The sequence below is a fragment of the Propithecus coquereli genome, unplaced genomic scaffold (genome assembly GCF_000956105.1).
Source record: "Propithecus coquereli isolate 6110/MARCELLA unplaced genomic scaffold, Pcoq_1.0 Scaffold501, whole genome shotgun sequence".
Lineage (NCBI taxonomy): Eukaryota > Metazoa > Chordata > Mammalia > Primates > Indriidae > Propithecus > Propithecus coquereli.
In genome coordinates, this window is record NW_012150853.1 from 1,266,986 (window position 1) to 1,289,150 (window position 22,165).

A 22,165-nucleotide genomic window follows, 5' to 3' on the forward strand; every position below is an offset into this window, starting at 1 on the left:
CGGGTGTGCCACTGCCAATCTGCAATAGCATGTTTCTGCTGCACCTTTCCTACTTCAGACACGTTTGCACACACACGTCACCCACCGAGTCGCCGCTGCCCAGCTCTCAGCACCGTCACGGCCCGTCCAGGTTTGCAACCCAGGAGTGACAGGCTAGACCATGCGGCCCAGGTGTGCAGCAGGCTACGCCATCCAGGTCTGTGGGAGTAAACTCCAGCTTGTTTGCACAAAGATGACATCACCTAACCAAATTTCTCAGGACATGGCCCTGTCGTTAAGCGACACATAAAAACATGGTCATGTACATGTATGTTTTAAGCGTACACAAAAAACGTCAGGCCCTCATTGCCTTCAGCAAGACAGGACCTCCAGGATGCCAGACTCCACCCGCAATGTGGGAGGACACACAGGTGAGAGTGAACTGCACACACAGGTGAGAGGGAGGACTGAGCGCGGGTGAGAGGGAGGGATGAGCGCGGGAGAGAGGGAGGACTCAGCACAGGTGAGAGGACTGAGCGCTGGTCAGACTGCTCCTGGGGGAGGGAGGGCCTCCTGGGAGCACCTGTGCATGTACTTTCTCACGATTGCTGCTCGTGTCCCGATTGACGTTTTTCCCTCCTTCACTGCCAGGACGGCACTGCCCTTCTGATCCGTCACCAGCTGAACGCTCAGGTGATCCAGGTTCTTAGGGCTCTGCCGGCCGGGCCTCGCTGGACCCTCCCGCTGCTCTGGGGGCCTGGGCGTTTGCTTCTGGGCCCTTGCCTCTGTTTCGCCACCGACAGGAAGCACACCTTGCAAAGTGAGTTCCACGGAACTTTCGTAAATGCTAGGAATCTATTCAAATGCCTTGGGTAGGATATAAAATACGGCAAAACAAATTCCGTAAGCCACAGGCCACACCTGTCCTGAACAAAGTCAACCTTAGCTCTCAAGAAGAGCGTCGGAGGTCTCCGTGGAGGCGCGATCAAATCAGACGAATACTTCAAGTGCTCTCAGTGCTTTAGAAAAGGACAAGAGGATCTCAGGCTTGAGCTCAGTGTTTAATTTAGAGAAGAGAAGCCCTTGAGCCAGACAAACAAAACTGAAGTATGTGATGAAACTTATGGCCCTTGTTAGCTGTGTCTTACCCGGAAGGGACGTGGCTTCTTCTCAGAGAAAATGAGCAAACTCGACACGATGCATTTCCAGATTCCTGTGGTTTACTGCCCTTATTTCTAAATTCTGATTTGCTGGAAGACTGTCTTTAGGCAGATAACAGATTTTCCAATACAATATTCTGATGTTTTCACACCCACGTAGCAACAAGAATAAAATCTGATGTGAAATTCAAAACTTACAGCTTCTGGATTTAATAAAGATACAGATATTAATAGAGCTTCCTTTCTCATTCACATGCTTTAGAGACAGCTGGTAAATAACCACTTCTCTAACATGCCAAAAGTTGCTAGTTTACACGGATCGACACAACATTGTTTTATGACATTCCCTTTTAAATGAAAAAATGAAGAGAAACAGTAGAGGTTAATCTGTTTCAAAATACATGGGGTTTTGATTTTATGATTGCTAATTTATTAGAACTAGGTAGAAATCCTTGGGCTCTAGAGGACAGACTTTTAATGAAAAGAAATACTGAGATAACTGATTTTGTAAAATTGTAATCGTTTTACATAAAGCAAGTTAGTTCTAACGGTCTCACTGAGAGCGACGCTGTTTCCACGCAAAAGGAGACGAGAAGCTTTGCAAAGCAGCGCGTTGTGCCTGAGCAGACGCCAGGCTGCATACCTGGCACGGGGTTCCCAGTGTCAGGGAGACAGGTGGGTGAGAGGAGACAGGGAGAGCCAAGGCCACTGAGTGCACCGCACCGTCTTCTAAACTGGCCGAAAGGCCGCATTTACGAAGTTTCGCTGAGCATCGCAAAGCAGCGCATCGCAGGATGGCCAGCCCCAAAGCGTCTGGGTGTGCGCTCAGGCCCCCGAATTTCGCAACCAAGCCGACTCGAGGCCAAAGCTGTGGTGCTGTGGCCGCTAAGAGACGCTCCGGCGTGGACAGGCAGCTTTCTTGCCACATCTGCCGGCCCTGCTGGGGGCGTTTCCTCCTGGGGGGAGCCAGGGCCACGGAGCAGATGCCAGCGCCCTCCCTCCCCCGCGCTCCTGCCCCAGTGTGGCCATCGCACTTTGTGACCCGCAGGCACACTGTTCTCTCGCCCCTCAGCCTCCGTCCTCTGATCTCGGTCCGTTCCAGGTTCAGTTTGTTCTCTGGCGGCAGAACATCCCACTCACACTCCCACTCCTCCTCCTCCTCACCAGGGCCCAGCGCCCGGCACAGAGAGGCTTCGGCGGCTTGCTGAATGCAGTGCCGACGCTGGTCAGCGCCTCTGGGGCCAGGGTGGGCAGCACCGATGAGCTGATGCTGGACGCAGCGTGCGAACCACACAGAGCCCCTGCGGGAGGAGGCCCCGGCTCGGCTGAGCCCTGAGGCCCTGAGGTGGCTCGGCACCCGCAGACCAGAGCTGCCCCAAAGCAGCCAAAAAGCAGATGAGAGCGGGGCAGACAGGTGCCTCCCGAGGGCGCAGGCGGGACCAGCGTGAGACGGGACTGCGGCCTGCCTGTTCCCGCCCTGCTGAACTTGCAAAGGGGGCTCCACTGTGAATGATTCCCCTGCTTCCCTGTGGGGGACCCCCAGTCTGAACAGCATGTCCACACCCCACAACAGAGCGTCCCCAGACCCACCTCAAGGCTGGGGGGAAGGGGCCACCTTCCCTTCTAATCCTGAATTGGACCCGGGGCTGCACTGGTTTCCTGGTGGCGCCTGGAGAAGCAGACACAGAACCGGGCTGGGGCGGGGCTGGGGCAACACCAGGAACGAGGGCCTGAGCCCGCACTCCAGGACCCAGGGCCCCCGTGCGGAGGGAGCCGGGCTGCAGCAGGCAGGGCAGGAGGTGGGGCGGAGGCCACGCTGCTAAGAGCACCTACACTCCCAGAAGGAGCAACTGGTCATCACGGTGGGAAACCTAGAAGTGAGCCACGGAGACGCTGACGCACTGAGAAAGGAGCCAGGTCTCTACTGGAACTAGAGGCTCGGGCGCTGCAAACAGAGACAGGCTGACAGAGGAGGCAGGAGCTCACACGCCAGGGGTGCTGTCGGCATCTCGCATGAACACGGGGCAGCGGCACCACCTTCGCGTGTGTGGTCTCTGCATCGATGGCTCTAAAATTGTTTGAGCATCAGAGCTCCTTAAAAAGCAACTTCTTTCCTGCACCGAAGTATACAGGAACAAATTCCGCGAGGTCTGGGCTGCCCCAGGAGGCTCCGGGCGAGCCGTGTGCGTGGCGGGTGCCCACCGCACCTCAGTGCCCTCCACGCTTCTGGATAAAGTTTTTCAATTAACAAAAGTTTCTCCTTTTTCTTTACAGAGCTTTGTGCGTGTGGAACCACAACTGCACGGGATGGGGGTCCCACGCCCATCTCACGGGGTCTCCCGGGGCACCTGCGGGAAGCTCAAAGCCTCCGCCGGCGCCTGCTGTTTCCCGACGGTGACAGGGCTGGACTCTCTCTCCCTCCTCGAACAACTAGAAAATCAGACAAAACACACAAAGGGCAGTTTTCAAGCCCTGGAGGCAGGCGGGACAGTGACCCTGAGAGGAGGAAGCTCCCTGGGCGTCCAGCGGGGTGCGGCAGAGCCGGCCTGGCCTGTCTCCGCTGGGAGAGGTCTGTGGCGTCCGAGGAGTCCACAGCAGTGGAACCTCCACAGTGTTCTGTCCTCTACCTGGCGCTCGCGCTTCCTGCGCAGCATGTCAGAGCAAACATGCAAACCTCTGGTTCCCCTGCTGCCTTGCCACCTCCCTCTCTCACTAGAGGTTAGGCGCCCAAATTCCCACTCTGCGTCAGCTGACTGAGTTTCCATTTTTCCGGTTGGTTAAAGAGTCCACTTAGAGCAATTTAAATATATTGTCATTTGAGCCGGGCATGGCGGCGCCTGCAGCCCCAGCTACTCAGGAGGCCGTGGCAGGAGAATCGCCTGAGCCCAGGAGTTCGAATCCAGCCTGGGCAACATAGCAAGAGCCTGTCTCTAAGGACTAAATAACAACAAACAAACAAATGAGTAAACTGTCCTTGCATTGGAGTTGCCCTTTGTGACGTGGGAAGCTGTCAACTGCTTTCCTTTGCTCCATAATCGAGTAATTCCATAATTTTAAAAAAGCAAGCGTGTTATTTTTGTACTTAAAGTACTTCCTTCATTTCTAGAAAAACAGCCCGGGCCTGGTCTTGCCTCCCCAGGCCCCGGGCTGGGTGGCTCCTCTCAGGCTGGAGCCTGTTCACTCCACCTCACGTCTTCCCTCTTCTTAATTTGCTTCCTAGTTCTACAGAGTGTCCTCCAGTAAACTTCTGATAAATGTTTTGAATCCTTATAAGAAAAAGTTCTTCCATCTTCACACACGACTGACACTTTGGTTAGGCACAAAGTTCTAGGCTCAAATTAATTTCTGTGAGAATTTTTAAACTAGGGTCCCTGTATCTCCCAGATTGTGCAGTGAGACGTTCAAAGCCATCCTGATTCCTGATCCTCTGCATTCCTCTCTCGAACATGCCTGACGCTGCTTTTTAACCCTGGACTCCCGCAAGGTCCTGTTAACGCTCCTCGCTGAGTCTTCCCTGATTTCTGGTGCTGGGAACCACCAGGTGGGCCCTTGTAACTGGTCACGCACATTCTTGGGTTCTAGGAAAGTTTTCTGTTTTATTCTTAGCTAATTTACTTCCCTCTACTTGCAGAATCTCATTGTGCTGGACTGTGCCACGTCAAATCCGCTAGAGCTGGAACTGGCTTTCTCAGCCTTGAGCCAGGCGAGAGGTGGAGGAGGGAGGAGCCCGGAGTGTGTGGGAGGTAAGACAACGACGCATCATTCCTGAGTGTCCCGGGGTCACACCGGGGACCGACCACCAGGTCACCACACTTCTCAACAATTGAGGTTCAAGAGCAAGCCTCCAGGGGGCCTGACAACGTATGGACCTGAATCAGAGTGAAGGCACCTCACGGCCCTGTGTGTGCAGCTAAAGCAGGATGCGGAGGAATCCACATAAAACCTGCTCCTTCTTCCTTGAAAACCCCCTTGTAGATGCTGCTGATCGAAGCACATATTCATGGCCTGACTGACAGACACTGAACCTGTGTCTCCTCAAACCTGGCCCATATAAACTCTCTACTTATCTTAATGTTGCCGCAGTTTCTTTCAACACTACTAACAGTCTACTACTGACCAGAAGCTATACCAATAACATAAACAGTCCATTAACACATATTTTGTATATGTCTTATATACTGGATTCTTAATAAAGTAAGCTAGAGAAAAAAAATGTTATTAAGAAAGTCAGATTGCTTGAGGACAAGAGTTTGAGACCAGTCTGGACAACACAGCAAGACCCTATCTCTACAAAAAAATAAAAAAGTTAGCCAGGCGTGGTGGTGGTGCCTGTAGTCCCAGCTGGTCAGGAGGCTGAGGTGGGAGGATCATTTGAGCCCAGGAGTTCAGGACTGCAGTAAGCTATGGTCACATCACTGCACTCCAATCTGGGTGACAGAGTGAGATCTTGTCTCTAAAAGAAAAAAAAGAAAGTCATAAAGAAGAGAAAATATATTTACTGCTCATTAAGTGGAAGGGGGTCATCATAGCAGTCTTCATCCTCATCATCTTCATGTTAAGGAGGCAGAGGAGGAGGAGGAAGAAGAGGGATTTGGTCTTGCTGTCTCAGGGGTGGCAGCTGGTCTCCAAGTTTCTTCAAATTGTCATCAATCTCCAAAAATTTTCCCAATATACTTATTGAAAAATCCACATATAAGTGCATTCATACAGTTCACATCTGTACTATTCAAGGGTCAATTGTACTTGCTAATTTTATATGCAACAAAGGACTTATTTCCAAAAGGAAACTCTAAAACTCAACAGTAAGCAAACAAATAATCCAATGGGCAAAAAGGGCCAGGCATAGCGGCACATGCCTGTAGTCTGAGCTACTTGGGAGGCCGAGGCAGGAGGATCACCCAGGATTTTGAGGCTGCAGTGCAGTACGATTGGTGTTGTGAACATCTGCTGCACTTCAGCCTGGGCAACAGAGCAAGATCCTGTCGAAAGAAGGAAAAGAAAGAGAGAAAGAGGAAGGAGAAGGAAGGAAGGAAGGAAGGAAGGAAGGATGGATTGGGAATTGCAATATTATCTTGTTTCTGCTAAAGATAAGATGATTTGCTTGCTTTGTGATACTGCAATATTGACATTAAAGAAATTCAATGCTCATCAGCATTGTAACACTCATAAAGACTACAAATATTTTACATTAGAGGGAAAGGCGCGAAAGGTCGCACTGCAGAAATTAAAAGATGAAAAGCAAAAGTAAAGACAATTCTTTCAAGCAGTAATAAGACCTGGAAATAATGCCACTGAAGCAACTTATAAAGTTGCCTATATACTCGGGGAAAAAGGGAAGCCACTCAGTGATGCCAAAATTGTGAAAGAATGCGTTGTTGAAATTGTAGGATGCTTAGACCCCAATAACATTTCAAAGTACAGACAACTGCCTCTTTCAAGGTGAACCAGAACTGATCAGCAGCATGAATTAGCCTTCAGCTTCACAGAACAACTTCATGCAACACTTCAAAAGGAAGTACGTATTATTCAATAACTTTGGGTGAATCAGCTGATACTACTGCCTTGGCACAGGTTTTATACTTCATTCAGGTCATAACAGAAAATTTTCTTTGCTACAAAGAGTCACTCGCTTTGGGCACTCTTGCAAACAGAACTTGGGGAATAGATATCTTCAACAACTTTCAAGATAAATGTCATGCAGTTGGACTGAATTTGGTAAATTTAGAGAGTGTATGTACAGACGGTGCACCTTCCATGACAGGAAACCATGAAGGGTTTATTGCACAGATAAAAAAATTATTAACAGATCCAGATGCTCTCATTTCTTTTCATTGTATCTTGCATCAGCAAAATCTCTGTGCTAAAGCTACTATTTTAAGTGACACTTTGCAACAAGTTATAAGTATTGTTAACTACATTCATGCAAATGCAACATGGCATCGTCAGTTCTGTACCATGCTGAAGCTGAACGATGAGGTGTTCAGTGTGTATTTGCCCTATCATTCTAAGGTGCATTGGCTATCAGGGACAGGTATTGGCCAAAACCGTATTTCTGAGAGACCAGATAGTTAAATTTTGTGAAGAACAGAATCAGCAATGTGAATTATTGGAGGAAGATTTGTATAGGATTGCAGCATTTCTGTGTGATATCATGTCAAATAAAAACAACTTGAATATTTCTTTGCAAGTTAAAAACTAAGTCTATATATGATACGTGGCAAAAAATCCAAGCATTTTGAAAAAAGCTGCCTTTTTCAAAACACTTCTTCAAAAGGAAATTTCAGATTAACATTTTCCCCAGTTAGCAAAGGTCACGGATGAGCAGGATGATACATGCGAATCATGTGAAGAATACGCAGCTGTTAATACCTATTAATTGGAGAATACAATGAACGGTTCGCTGACTTTGAGCATCACGACATCACACTCAAATTAGCTTTTCAGCCTCACCTAGCTGATATCACCAAGGCACCTAAAGAACTTCAGACGGAATTGATTGAGCTCTCAGTAGATGACATTTTAAAGTCATTATTGATGCTAAGAAAGATCCAACTGAAATAAGGAAAAATGCAGTAGAATATCCATGCCTTGAGCAACATGTCCAAAAAATGCTTTCTTGCTTTTCGACCACGTATTGCTGCGAATCTACATTCTCCTACCTGACCAAATCAAGACACCTTTAAGGTCACAAATGACTGATACCCATCTAGAGGATCAACTGAAACTGCGGACCTCCAGGTTGCAACTAAGCATTCAAATGCCTTCCAACAAAAAGCAGACACAACAAAATCATTAAAAGGTTAGTTAACTTTAAAATTAACAAATGGTTTTCATTTTTTGTGTGTATATATATATATATATACACACACATATACACATACATATACACAAAGTATATAGTATATAGTAATTAGATTTTTACAAAATAACGTACATTTTTAAGTATATCTAACTGAAGTTTCTTGAACGTGCCCTTATTTGATTATAGCTAAATTAACATGCCTTCCTGTGTTTCCTGCTGCTGCTCAGAAACCTGACACTGGGACACACCCCTCTAACGTGGGGGGTGCCTCCTCTTCCCAGCTAGGAAGCCAACCCGACTCTCACAGAGGTGGCTCTGTGTCTGTGAGCTGGGCTGCTGCCTCGGACACAGACAGTAAATAGCTGCGCGGCCAGCAGCTTGACCTCGGTCACTGTCAACATCTGGCGGCACCTCCTTTGTCAACATCTGGCGGCACCTCCTGCCTGCCGGCGGCGAATCCTGCCCTGTCGGGAAGTGAGGAGATCACTCCAGGGGCAGCTGCAAAACAAATTAGCTCCCTGCTTTAACCACATGCACCTATAAAAGGCGGAATATTCATCTTCTCAAAATGTGGAAAAGTAAATCTAAATGGAAAAAAGGCTTTTTCTTTTTCCCTCTTTTTGTGAGTGTGAAACAGCAGGTTATGAATAGAACTTAAAGTGAAGCCAATTTGAAGGCAGAAGCAAAATCGATCGACCGGCCCCTGCGGCTACCAACCAACCCACGTCGTTTTGAATTCAGTTAATGGAGTAGCTGATGCCTGAATCATAAGCAACAGTGATTTCAGAAGCTAATTATCATTATGCCAGGATTTCAGTTTTACTGCAGATCGAAATTACACTTTCAAACTTCAGAGTCTGAAAGAAAAGCATTTCGTTATACGGCAGGATCACAGGCTGTGCGAGGTATCGGGAGCACTCCCCGCCCAGCCCACAGGGAGGGCGTCTTCCTGTTGCTTTCTGCAGCTCACGCCGGACTGGGGCGCAGGCGGCTGCTCCCCTTCTCCCGCCCACTGATGTCCCCCGCCTGGTGGAGCTCATTTCTCCTGCCCATATCCCGAATGCCGAAATCTCAAAAGATCAAAATCCCTAAAGTCTAAAATCTCCAAAATCACAATCCTGAAAGATCAAAATCCCAAAAATATAATTCTGGAGAAAATAATTCAAAAATTCTTTAAAAGACATCTATTTACATTTTTAAAGGGGAGCTTATTGGAGAAACACATAAACACAGGACAGAATACTTCACAGGCCACTTTACACAATGAAATAGGCAATAACGACATGCACATTTGCAAGCATAAGCACTCAGGTACACTAACGAGTCGCACGGTTATAACGGTTATGAACAGACGAGCCATATTCATAAAGAAACAGCTCATGTCAATTGCACCGACATAAGCATGCCCCTATTAAATTTTCCCAACTTCTGTGCTGTGCTTCTATGTTGCTTTGGGCACACAAAAGTATGTTCTGGGTCACGCATGTGGGCTCATGCCTGTAATCCCAGCACTTTGGGAGGCCAAGGCAGAAGGATCACTCAAGGTCTGGAGTTGGAGACCAGCCTGAGCAAGAGCGAGATCCCATCTCTACTAAAAATAGAAAAAATTAGCTGGGTGTGGTGGCGCCTGTAGTCCCAGCCACTCAGGAGGCTGAGGCAGGAGGATCATTTGAGCCCGGGAGGCTGCAGAGAGATATGATGATGCCACTGCACTCCAGCCAGGGTGACAGAGTGAGACTCCTTCTCAAAAAACAAAACAAAACAAACAAACCCACAATGCATGCACTCAAATACAGACCACAAATTTCAGGGAACCCATCCTGATGATCAAACAACAACACCGCTGAGTACCTTCTTATTCTACCATGCTCATAACTATTTTCAAACTGGTCGGTAACTTCACTGGCTTCTTCAGGCAAATGCAGCTTTAATTTATTAAAAGCTCCTGGGATTTCATCAGCTAGAAGGAATGCCAGTACAAAGGATGCATTTTTAAACTGAAGATTTTGTCACTGCTGTATCATGTGGCCAATCTATTCATCTGAATTTTCTGCCAAATGCAATAGAAAAAACGAACTCTATCAGTAACAACTTGAAATCCACTTTTAGAAGCCTTGACCACACCTAATTCCAAATATGTTATTATAGTTTGGGAATTCAATTAGATATTAGGGATTTTAGACTTTAGAGATTTTGATCATTGGAGATTCTGATCTTTAGGGATTTCAACATTTGGAATTATGGCGTTTACACTGTGTCTCAGGATTACGATGGGACCAGCTGAAGCCCTAACCCCTGTTTGATGTATCTGGAGACGGGGCCTTTGGGAGGTGATTAGGGTTAGATGAGGTCATGCGGGTGGGGCCCGTACTGTGGACTTAGTGTCTTTACCGGAAGAGACGCCCAGAGCCTGCTCCCTCTCCAACTCCACCACGCGAGGACAGCAAGACGGGGCCACTGGCAAGCCAGGAAGAGGCCCCACCAAAAAGCAAACCCTGCCGTACCCTGATTTCGGACTTTCCAGCTTCCAGAACTGTGAGAAAATATATTTCTGTTGTTTAAGCCACCTAGTCTACCGCATTTTGTTATGGCAGCCCGAGCTAATTAAGATAGCCACCCAGACCGTATACCAAGACTAATTAAAAAAAAAAAAAAAAAAAAGATTGTAGACCTACATGTAAAACCCAAAACGATACAAGTTTTAGAAGAAAAAATAGGAGAAAACCTTCGTGAACTTGACTAACCAAAGATTTCTTAAATACAACACCAAAAGCACAATCCAAAAAAGGAAAATTGATAAAGTGGTTCCACCAAAATTTAAAACTTCATTATTAAAAGAATGAAAGACAAGCCACAGACTCAGAAAAAATATCCGCAAAGCCTATATCTGATAAAAGACTTGTGTCCAAAACATATAAATAGTTTCCCAAATTCAACAATAAGAATGCAAACAACTCAACAAAATGATGGGCAAAGGATTTGAGCAGACACTGTATCAAAGAAGACACATGGATGGCAAATAAGCCCGTGAAAAGATGCTCAACATTATTGGTCGTTGGAGAAATGCAAATTAAAACCACAGGAAATACTCTTTATATCTATTAGATTAACTGGACAAGACTGATCATGTCCAGTCTTGTCAAGGATGCGGAGGACCCGGACTCCCAGACACTGCTCCAGAATGCAAAATGGTACAGCCAATTTGGAAAATACTTAAAAAGTTAAACATTTTCTTACAAATTTAAAAATATAGCTGCTATATGAACCAGTCCTTTTCGCTGCTGTTTTCCCAAGAGAACAGGCTGTGCATTACGCATGTTCTCATGTGTGTACAAAGGCCTGCACACGAGTGTTCACTGCAGCTTTATGTGTAATAGCTGAGAGCTGAAACAACCCAAATGCTCAACAGTAGTATGGACAAACTAATGGTTAAACATCCATCCCACAGAACACAGCTGACCCCTGAACAGCGCGGGGGCTGGCGTGCCAACCCCCCATGCAGTTAAAGGTCTGAGTATAACTTTTAACTCCCTAAAAACTTAACTAACAGCTTACTGTTGACCGGAGGCCTTATCGACAACATCGATAGTCAATTAGCACATATTTTGTATGTTGTATGCGTCATACGCCGTATTCTTGCAACACAGCACGCCAGAGAAAAGTCACAGGGAAGAGAAAACAGGTTTACAGCACGGTACTGTACTTATCGATACTGTACGTTTACATCATCTGTTTGCGAGATGAATCTCTGAGATGTGGCAACCACGGCTGCCGACTCGATCTACGGTCGTCACCGAGCAATGCGACTGTTCCTCTAATGCCACGGACTTTTCTCTGCTTCCCTGGAGCACTTCCGGCATCACTGCCGGCTCCTCCTGCGGGTCCCACAGTGCTACTCGGTTTACGGCACCGCACTGCGCACGGCAAAAACCCTCTGAGAACTGAGAGATCCCTTTTACTGTGATGTCTATTTACTAGAGACGGTACATGGAGACGATTGGCGTCACGTCACGCTGAGTTTTGAAGTGAATACATGAGACTCGAGCTCACTGCAGGGGCAGCAGGAGGCGGCTATGGAATGATCATGTGGTGTGGTGTGTGCTCGTTTTATGCAGCTGTGACTCAACACTACGTCTTCGTGTTTGTTTACATTTCTCTCAACCGAGAACGGTGCCACGTACGGTCTGCGTGTGTGTAAGTTTTAACTTTTCATGACAGATGTGTATATATTTTACGGCAGTAAGTGATAAAACAGACTAGTATCTACATATATTTTGTGCATTCACGACACACCTAACTTTTTCTTAATTTTAAATATTTTTGGGCTACTCGGTTTGCGAGTTTTTTTCAAAATGTTGTAACCAGCTCCATGAATAAAAACGCTTTTTTGTAGTTCTCTTATGTTTCAAGTTCCCAGGCCAGTGAGGTTTGCTGAGCAGAACTTTGTAATTTTCTGTTTCACTGGTCCATTCCCTTTTGAGTTTTTTCCCCCCAGAAATGGCAGAGTCTTCTTGCGGCCACAAGGTGAGCACAAGGCGTCGCCCCACCTGGTGCTCACCAGCTGGAAGACTCAGGAAGGGACACTGCACCACAGACTGTGACCAAGGACGCGCTGAGCAACCTGCTGCCCACGTCCCACGTGTGCACGAGACCACGAGAATGACCAGTACGAGCCCCAGCTCGTTATATTACTGAAAGCTCCACCCCGGGAGGGACTCATCACACGACGTATGTGCTAGCGTGATTTCTCAGTGCACTTGTGTGCCCTGCACTCTGTCCCAAACACGCAATGATGCTCACTCATTTCATACATTATTCATTTCACCTCCAGAAAAACCCCTGACCCCACCACTTGGGGGGGCGGGTTTGAGGCAGTCCTCCTACCTCCTGGTTGGCGCCCTCCGCAATAAATCTCCTTTCTTCCTTGACAATCCTGCTCTCAGTAACTGGCATTCTGTGTGGCAAGCAACAGAGGGGACCCCTCTTGAGGGTTCGTTGACATTATTATAAATCTCCAAAACAATTTTCCAGTATATTTATTGAAAAAAAAATCCACATATATATAAACGGACACATGCAGTTCAAACCGGTGTTGTCCAAAAGTCAACTGTGCTATTCAGTAATAAAAACAAAGGGACGATTGTTGTGAACACACAACACAGATGAATCCCAAGGTAGTTATGTTGACTAAAAGCAACCAGACCAAAAAGTATCTTCCATAAGATCCCATGTATATAAAATTCCTCGGAAGGGAGAAAGTGGATCGGTGGTTGCTTGGCATCGGGGGGAAGGGGAAACTTGGGTCACGAGTATGTTCATTATCCTGATGGTGGTGGGCGGTTCACGAGTACACACGCGTCAAAACCCATCAAATCCTGCATCTGAAATAGGTGATACTCATCATATGTCAGTTACACGTCAATAAAGCTCTTCAAACACATGACAAATGAACACGTAACTAGAAATCCCACAAAGTCTCTGGATCTAAGGATGAATTTATAGGAGATTTAGGGACAGAGTGATTTGTTAAACAAGATCAGGGAGATGCCATCAGCAAAAGTCTCCCTGTCGAAAGCATTCGTGGCCAAATCACCCAACATCTTCAACGAAGTGTTTCAAGGAAAAAGAAAAAGATGACGAGGGAACCTACAGATTTAAAGAGATGAATGAACAATCGCACTGCATGGACCTCCTATAAGGAAACAGAGAAGGGGGGGGAGGTTCCAGGGTGGAGGACGTTGGCATCTTCACAGCCGGCGTACGTGTCCTTCCCGGTGCCAGACTCCAACGCAGACCAGTCTACGGTGATGGGCTCAGGTGATCTGCACACAGAGAAAGGACTGGAAGGACCCAGTGCTGAGTTTTGAGCAACACACCTTTTTCTTCGTCATTTTTTATATTGCTTGAATTTCTTTTTTTTTTTTTTGACAAAGAGTCTCACTCTTTTGCCCGGGCTAGAGTGAGTGCTGTGGCGTCAGCCTAGCTCACAGCAACCTCAAACTCCTGGGCTCAAGTGATCCTTCTGCCTCAGCCTCCCGAGTAGCTGGGACTACAGGCACGCGCCACCATGCCTGGCTAATTTTATTTCTATATATTTTTAGTTGTCCAATTAATTTCTTTCTAATTTTAGTAGAGGTGGGGTCTCGCTCTTGCTTAGGCTGGTCTCGAACTCCTGAGCTCAAACAATCCGCCCGCCTCAGCCTCCCAGAGTGCTAGGATTACAGGTGTGAGCCACCGCGCCTGGCCTATTGTTTGAATTTCTTTATGGAACAGTCAAGCATAACGTTTACAAACACAATAAAGTTATTTAAAAATTATTCTAAGGGGATGCAGCTATGCAACTGATAAAAGAACATTCATTTATTTTTATTAAGAAACATCAAAAGAAAAACACAATTTTCCGTGGGCACAAAACCTAACCCCCCAGGGAGAGATTCTGAACCTACACCAGGCATTTGGCTGCTGTGGCCTCCCGTGAAAATCACTCCTGGTGAAAGGCTTTTGATGCTGCTGGAGCCGTTCTGAAGCCAGACGCGTGCCCAGCTCACTTCAGCGCAGCACCAGCTAGTGGCACCGGCTCGCGGCACCGAGGTGGGACGTGGCTCTCCAGCACGCACAGGCACACATTACTTAGAAAAGCAGCCACGGTCTGCCGAGTGTCCTGTTCTAAGTGTGTTCATGAGTTCACTGAAAAGTACCTCCCTATGTTCACAGCATGCAGCCTGACAACCCGGAACACGCGGCCAGGAAACCACGGCGACGCCCGACCTCGGCCCTAACTTGTCACGGCATAGCAACGACACGGTCTCTGCCTCCTCTTCCAGAACAGGGCTGCTCACGCCCGAGGCAGCCGCCGCTGGCTGCCCATGTCTAGTCTCATGGCAACACGTCCCCCACCGGGGCCACCCTGCTGTCCACACCGTGTGTGTGGGCCCTGGCTCTGTAGAACATGTCGGGGACACCTATGTGGAGACTCTGAAATGCTGCCATGGGGTTTCTGAGCGCTCCCTCCAGCACTCCGAGGCAACACGGTTTCTTGGTCAGAACTGAAATCCGCCGTCGGGTCGTGACACGGCTGGCGAGAGTGTTTCCCTCCGGCTGCCCGCACTCACGCCGGCCCACCGACAGTGCGCGGATGGCCTTGAGGACACAGACCTCGTCTCGTGGCGACGTCCAAACGGCAAACAACAGACACGAAGCGGGAAGACAGCCCCCAGAGAGGGCCCTGAACCTGCCGTTCTGTGACGCAGACAAGGACAAAGGAGGTCCCGAGACGTACCTGGGTCAGAAGCTGGTCGGGCGTCAGCTGGTTGATCCAACGTGTGTACCGTCCAGTGGAATCAGGGGGGTCTCTCCTCACCTGGCAGCCTATGATCTGTGAGAACCAACAGAACTTGAGAGAAGGCCACGTGAGCAGGTGTGTGCACCTGTCTACATACATCCCACACTATTCTGAGTGTTCAGGTCCAGAGTGGAAACCAACTGCGATCCATAAAATCTGGGTCAGGTTGGGCACAACTCCTGGAGTCCAGGGGAAGAAAGGGGAGGGAAGGAGGAGAAAGGGGGAGGGAAGGAGAAGGAAGGAGGAAGAAGGGGGAGGGAAGGGGAGGGAAGGGGAGGAGAGGGGAGGGAAGGGGAGGGAAGGGGAGGAGAGGGAAGGGGAGGGAAGGGGAGGAGAGGGGAGGGAAAGGGAGGAAAGGGGAAGGAAGGGGAGGAAGGGGAGGAGAGGGGAAGGGCTCTTGTTCCAGCCCAGGGACAGGCAGGAGCTCTGTGTGCTGGACCCCACACCAGGTGGTCTTGAATAGCGTCTCAGCAGTGAACAGCTAACGCTGCCCTTGGCTGGATTAAGAACATCACATGTAACATTTCCTCCCCAATGCCCTGCAATTAGAATAACCCACGTACACAGTCAAAACATCCAAGTGTCACTTTCAATAACTGACTTCTTGAGCCATCACTCAAAGTAGGTGCCAGCAAACCGCCGCCATGGCCTTGGGCAGCAAGTCTGCGCACACTCGATTCATCCTCCGGAAAGCCCTGACCCCAGATAAAGGGGACTCCTGCTGGGAGCACAGCCACCAAGGGGCGGCCCGGAGCCTCCTCTCCCTGGGCCACCAGACAGGCACCCCCCAGATGTCCAGCCAGTGATGCAGCAGACCCCTCTGCCTCCTCCATTCCCCGTGTGGCCTCACACAAGCTCACCAGACTCCTCCGCCACCCCCTTCCGCCCTCAGCCCCGGCCCCTGCCTCCCCTTGCTGTGGGCACGGCCCTCTCACTGCCCCTTCCGCTCTCACCTGTGCCCCTGCACTAGCCCCTGGCCCCGTTCTGCTCCTGCCCCGCCTGCCACGGCACCCCGAAGTGTGGATAAACCACCTGCACCCTTAGCTGTAGGATATTCCTGCGGTGTGTCTAAACATCTCTAAGATGCTCAGAGGTGAGAGGTCAGGTCCTGCAGACAGTCTGAGGCCTGGACAGGAGTTTGCACCCGTGCAGACATCAGAGGTCATGCTCGGACACCAGCTATAAAGGCAGGAACCAGCCAGTTATGGAGCAGCCAAGCACTTCTCCCAACAACTGGAGAGAGGGCACCTGAGGGTGTCAGTAGGCAACAGAGCCCACCCCAGGGACGGCCAGGGCTGCCCAGAGCCCGCTGAGCGGACACTCTCGCAGCACGGGCCCAGGCCCCCTCGCCGAGCGGCAGGGAATGTGAGAGTGGCTCACGAGAGCACCCGTGAGCACGTCTCCTTGCCAAGAAGTGACCCAGCTACACCCAGGTAGCTGGTTTCCCAAATCTCGCCCTAACAGATGCAGCATTTAAATGCAGTGAGTGATTGGTGTGTGTTAATGCAGTTGCAGTAACGAAGAGTGGGATACTTCTGTGTGCTTGCATTTTTTCGCTGTTGGGTTTTTCTAATTAAACTTTTTATTAATATTTTGAGAAAACTGTGGATTCACAAGCAGTGGTAAGAGAAATTCAGAGACCCCTGTACCTTTGCCCTGTCTCCTCTTTACGGTAACACTGGGTCGCACAGGTCCACGGCGCCCCAGGAAGGGCTCAGGGCACCCTGCCACGAGGACCTCACGGTGCCCGTCACATCCACAACCTGTCATTCCGACGCCGCGACCCCGTCCTTCCCGGAATGCTGTACGGCTGGGAACGTGGTGTGCGGCTTTCTGAGGCGGGCTTCTGTGCCACCCCGACTCTTGGAGCCATCCAGGCTGCCGTGCGTAACGGATGCTCCTATTTTGGCTGAAAAATATCCCACAGAATGGACGTACTGCAGTCTAACCGTCTCCCCACCGAAGGATATCTGGGCTGTTCCCAGCCTGGCGCTGTTACAGTCAATCTGCCGCACACGTCTGTGCGCAGATGTGCATGTGAGCGCAAGTTTTCATTCCTCTGGGCTGAACATGGTTAGCTTCTAAGAAACTGCCAAGCTGTCTCCAGAGCAGCCAAACCGTTTCTCGTCCCCAGCAACGCGCGAGGAGCAAAGTTTCTCCACGTTCTCACCGGCATTTGGCGCGGCGCCCTCCCAGCACCCTCCCGCTACGGGAGAACGTGCGTTGCCGCGACGGCCAGCCGGTGGTGAGCCTCCTCTCGCGGTTACTCGCCGTCTGGGGATCTTCTTCGGTGAAATGTCTTTTTATGCCTTTTGCCCGTCGTCTCACTGGAATAAAACACGCTTGACCACGGCTGTGGTTTTCTACATGTTGCTGATTCCGTCTGTGAATTTTCTCTGTCCTGAAGCCAGCTGCAAACCAGGACGGCTCCCAGCCCACCGCCCTGCTCAGCGAGGATCCCCACACCGGGTCTGACCGAGACACAAATCATCCGCATCTGTTTTCTGGTCTTGTCCACACTGGCTTGCGTGTCCTTGCTCAACAGAACAGATTTTGAGAAAAAAAGAAAAATGTTGATCAACAGCCTGTTTTGAGGGTATTCCCTGCGGACACGCTTAGCTCGTCTACACAAACGACACCCCGAGAGCCGCGATGGCCTGGGGGTGAGCAGCTGCCGCGGGGGACAGATGGCTCCAGCTCGCGCCAGCGCTCCTGAGAGCTGCGCTTCCAGCAAAGCACAAGGCTCCTCCCCGGCAGGACCCGGTCAGTGCTGATGCCGAGCCCTCCCCTCAAACCTGCTCCGCTCCACGCTGCGGGAGAAAGCAGGAACCGCGCTGGGTGGGGTCTCACGGCAAGACGGAGGGTGGGGGACCCTGTGAAACCAGAGCTCCTGGGCCTGGCGACTCCGAGACTTTAACCCACCGCGAGTCGCGCGCACCGGTGTGGCAAAGGGAGAGCCCCTCCGCTGGCCCAGACACGCTCAAACCCTTTCCTTCTGCAGAAGGCGCCAGGCTCTCCCCTGGAGGATGTGGGCTCCCCAGAGACGTCAGCCACTCCTCCGTCAGGCACATGGTGCCCCGCCCACGACGCCAACCTTGTCCTCCTCTGTAGGAGGCGGCACCTCGGCGGCGCACGCTGCATGGTCCATCCACCAGAGACTTGAGACACTCAGGCCGGAACCTCTGTGAACCTGAACCTGGCAGGGCCTGGTACACCGGGCGCTTGGCAGGCAGAGGCTGAACAAAGGGCTGTGCCAGCTCAGGAGTCCAACCGGCTTCTTCCGAACTCCTGGAAGCAGCCCCTAGGTTACGGCTCTGCAGAGGCTTTGCCGGCTGATCTGCAGGAAAGCACTGTGCCGACAGGCAGCGGAAAGTGCAGGTTACTGGAGCCGACCCTCCCCGCCAGAGAACCTCAAAGCTCCTTCTGCGTTTGTGTGGGGACCACCACGCTCTGGCAGCTCGACTGGAAAAACTGACGGTCAGAGCACGGAAAGGAGCGGAGAGGGGGGCCACGGAGACGCGGCGGACTGCGCTTCCCCAAGTCGTCACACCTCCATCCTGCTGCTTTTCTCACACTGCCATCGGGGGTCAGGGTGACACTGTGTTTGACGCTCGGTAATAAGCGACACAGCTCCCGGTAGGTTCTCCTGGGACTCCTATTCTTGGAAAAGCCACCGTGCTGTGAGGACGCCGGCCCGCCACGGCCGTGGGCACGCACAAGCCTCCCCGTGGTCGGGCCCTGCTGTCCAGCGTGTCCAGCTGAGGCCCACGGCAGGCAGAGCCACGCCGCGCCCCGCAGAAAGAACGCAGACCCACCAAGTGCGCCCTGCCCCACCACGCCGCACAGCCCTGGGACTCTGACTCTGAAGGTCGCGGCCGGGAAGGTCAGGCGGCAGGGGCTGAGGGGACCCTGGCAGGGTGGGCTCTGGGAGAACAGACCAGGGCAGGGAGAGTCCTAAAGGCAGCCACAGGGCCCGACCTCCAAAGGGCAGAAGATTAAAATGCGTCTCAGTCAATTCTGAGTAGAGTCTGCAGGCCAGGCCAGCGTCCTGGCACTGGCTCCCACACGCGAGAGAAGAACGGAGACGGCCGACAGTGGAGGAAAGGATTACTGACGATTAAGGCCCAGGAAGGGTGTTCATTCCCAGAAAGCTGCCTCTCAGGAACAGAGACTTCAGCTCGAAAACTACTGAAGGGAAAAAAACGAAAACAGTTGTATTTTTGACACTAATATTAACTCCTCTGGGCTGCTGGTTTGAACCAAACAACCTGCTGCCCTCTGCCTTAGGGTAACCCCTGGTGTGGGGTGCTCCAGGGGGCCCCAGGACGCATCAGGAGGTCCTCTGACCACCAGGCACACCGGTCGCCCCCCCTACTGCGCTCCCCGCCGAGCCCACATGTGCAGGGTCACCTCTTGGGGCTCCAGCTGCCATTCTGGAACAGGTGATGGGGAGAGAGGAGTGAGCGCCTCCCCTGCACCGGCGGCCCTCCAGGGACCACAACCTGGACTACAACCACAAGGGACCCTGTGTCACCCTGTCTTGACGTGGCCCCGTCATGCCTGCCCCCAAGAACTAAGGACACTGTCAGAACACAGCTCACACCCATCACCCACTGCAATCCCTAAAGAGGCAAGACTGAATCCCTCTGACAGCTTCTACCCCTCCAAGGGCTGCTGTGACACTCCTGCACCCCGGCCTGCTTGGGAAATCACCCCCTCCCCCGGCTATGTGCACAGAGCAGCCGTGAGCGCTTGGCTGACGCTCTGGTCTTGCCCTGCAGAATGACACACAGACTGTATTTGTTGCCCTGCAGAATGACACACAGACTGTATTTGAACAGAACGTCTCAAAGTCTTGTTTATTTAAATTAACACACAGTTCCTGCAGGGGCAGGAACAGAGCGGGGGACACAGCCGGCTGACACAGCTGCCCAGATGATAACGGTTCGGCACACGGGGATGGGTCGCCTGCAGCCCTGAGCTGGGGGGCACAGCAGGGCCACCCCAAACTTCTGCAACCAGCGAGCTGTGAGTTACTGTTCACCTAACACAAAACCTTTCCTTTGTTCTTTCGCTTCACCCCAGGAAGGTCCTGCTCTTCACTTCTTATAACCTCTCTGTGTGATCCATCCCCCTGGACAGGAGTCCGTGAGTTTGTACGTACAGGCAGAGCACCCGCCCTCCCGGGGTGGAGGAGGGCAGTGAGGCTGTACATACAGGTGGAGCACCCACCTTCCCTGGTAGACGAGGGTGGTGAGGCTGTACGTACAGGCGGAGCACCCGCCCTCCGAGGTGGAAGAGGGTGATGAGGCTGTACGTACAGGTGGAGCACCCGCCCTCCTGCACAATTTATGAAAACTGTCATCAAAGGTCTTGCCTTCCCAATTAAATGGTTTTTTGTAAATGGCCTTAAAAAATAATGACCAAGTACGAGTGTGCACTCAGCATTAATTTCATTCTTTCAAAACAAACTCTACAATATAACTGACATAACCACCAACTGGCAACTGCAAATTAAGACTTTTATAGGTCATGATTTAAAAACAAATCCAGCCACACAATGATGACCTTGCTAGAGCTGACTTTGTTTTAGTGCAACCAAGTTATTCTGGCATCCCTGATTTTCATGCAGAAGAGTCTCCGTGTAGGAGAAATAGCTGGAATACTCCGTGTGTCTGTAGGGTTGGGAGAAAAATGTGGCTCCCAAGAGAACATTTCTCTCCTGAATGTTGGAGCAGACTATCTAGAAAGAATTTAATCAGAAGGTTTTGAAGTTCTATAACCTAGAACTTTAAAAAAAACTATAAAAACGAAAATCAAGATTGGTTTATTAAGAATTTAAGACAAACTGACACAGTTTGCATTTTTTCCAAATTCCTGAGTATCCTAAATATCACAGTTCATTTGAACCTATGCCGTGGAGAACGGCCAAGAGCAACTTCATTCATGAAGCCAATTCTTTCATTTTTTTCAGTATGGAAATAAAAGACATGGAAATGAAAACATCTGAAAATGCCTCATTCTCTAAAATGTCAACATTCATTACGAAATTCTTTGTAAGTTTTCAGTGTATACTTGGAGACTGTCACCTCCAGCTGTGCAAAAATCACGCGGAACGGCTGGGCGTGGTGGCTCACGCCTGTAATCCTAGCCCTCTGGGAGGCCGAAGCAGGCAGATTGTTTGAGCTCAGGAGTTCGAAACCAGCCTGAGCAAGAGCGAGACCCCGTCTCTACTAAAAATAGAAAGAAATTAATCGGACAACTAAAAATGCTGAGGCAGGAGGATCGCTTGAGCCCAGGAGTTTGAGGTTGCTGTGAGCTAGGATGACACCACGGCACTCTAGCCCGGGCAACACAGTGAGACTCTGTCTCAAAAAAAAAAAAAAAAAAAAAAATCACGCGGAATGAAAACCTGGTAACGACCAGCCCCGTTACACGGACGCCCATTTCCCACTCCGGGGACTTGGGAAAGGCTCTCGCAGGATTGCGCACTCCTAAGGACAGGCCAACGCATTTCCAATACCTGGTCCCTCCCTAACTTCCGTAAGTAGCATTATCACACCTCCCGGAGCCAGTGAAAGAAATTTCTGGAAATCCCAGTCTCTGCATTTTCTTACATAAACTATACACAGAAATCCATCCTGAAAGACTTTTTCCCCATTTTTCCCCTCTTCCCAACAGAGGAACCAGACCAAAAAATATATACAGTTTGTGCACCCAACCTCTCTCTTCATGGGACCGAGAAGTCCACCGGCACCCTGGAGGCCAGGGCAGAACCCCCCCGGGCAACTGGTGGCCTCAGAGTGCCGTAACAGCACTCGCTGTCCCCACACGCACGGGGACGTTTGCTGACATCTTCTCCAACTAGTAGGGGTAAGAAAT

At 50.3% G+C, this 22,165-nt stretch overlaps 1 protein-coding gene across 1 annotated transcript in view; it reads right to left on the reverse strand.

Annotated features, from left to right (window-relative positions):
* B3GNTL1 (UDP-GlcNAc:betaGal beta-1,3-N-acetylglucosaminyltransferase-like 1) overlaps positions 1–22,165 on the reverse strand; it is a 95,713-nt gene that overhangs the window by 28,363 nt on the left and 45,185 nt on the right. Inside the window, exon 7 of the mRNA XM_012656363.1 lies at positions 15,221–15,316. Coding sequence (XP_012511817.1) covers positions 15,221–15,316 — 96 coding nt within the window. The remainder of the gene's footprint in view (positions 1–15,220; positions 15,317–22,165) is intronic.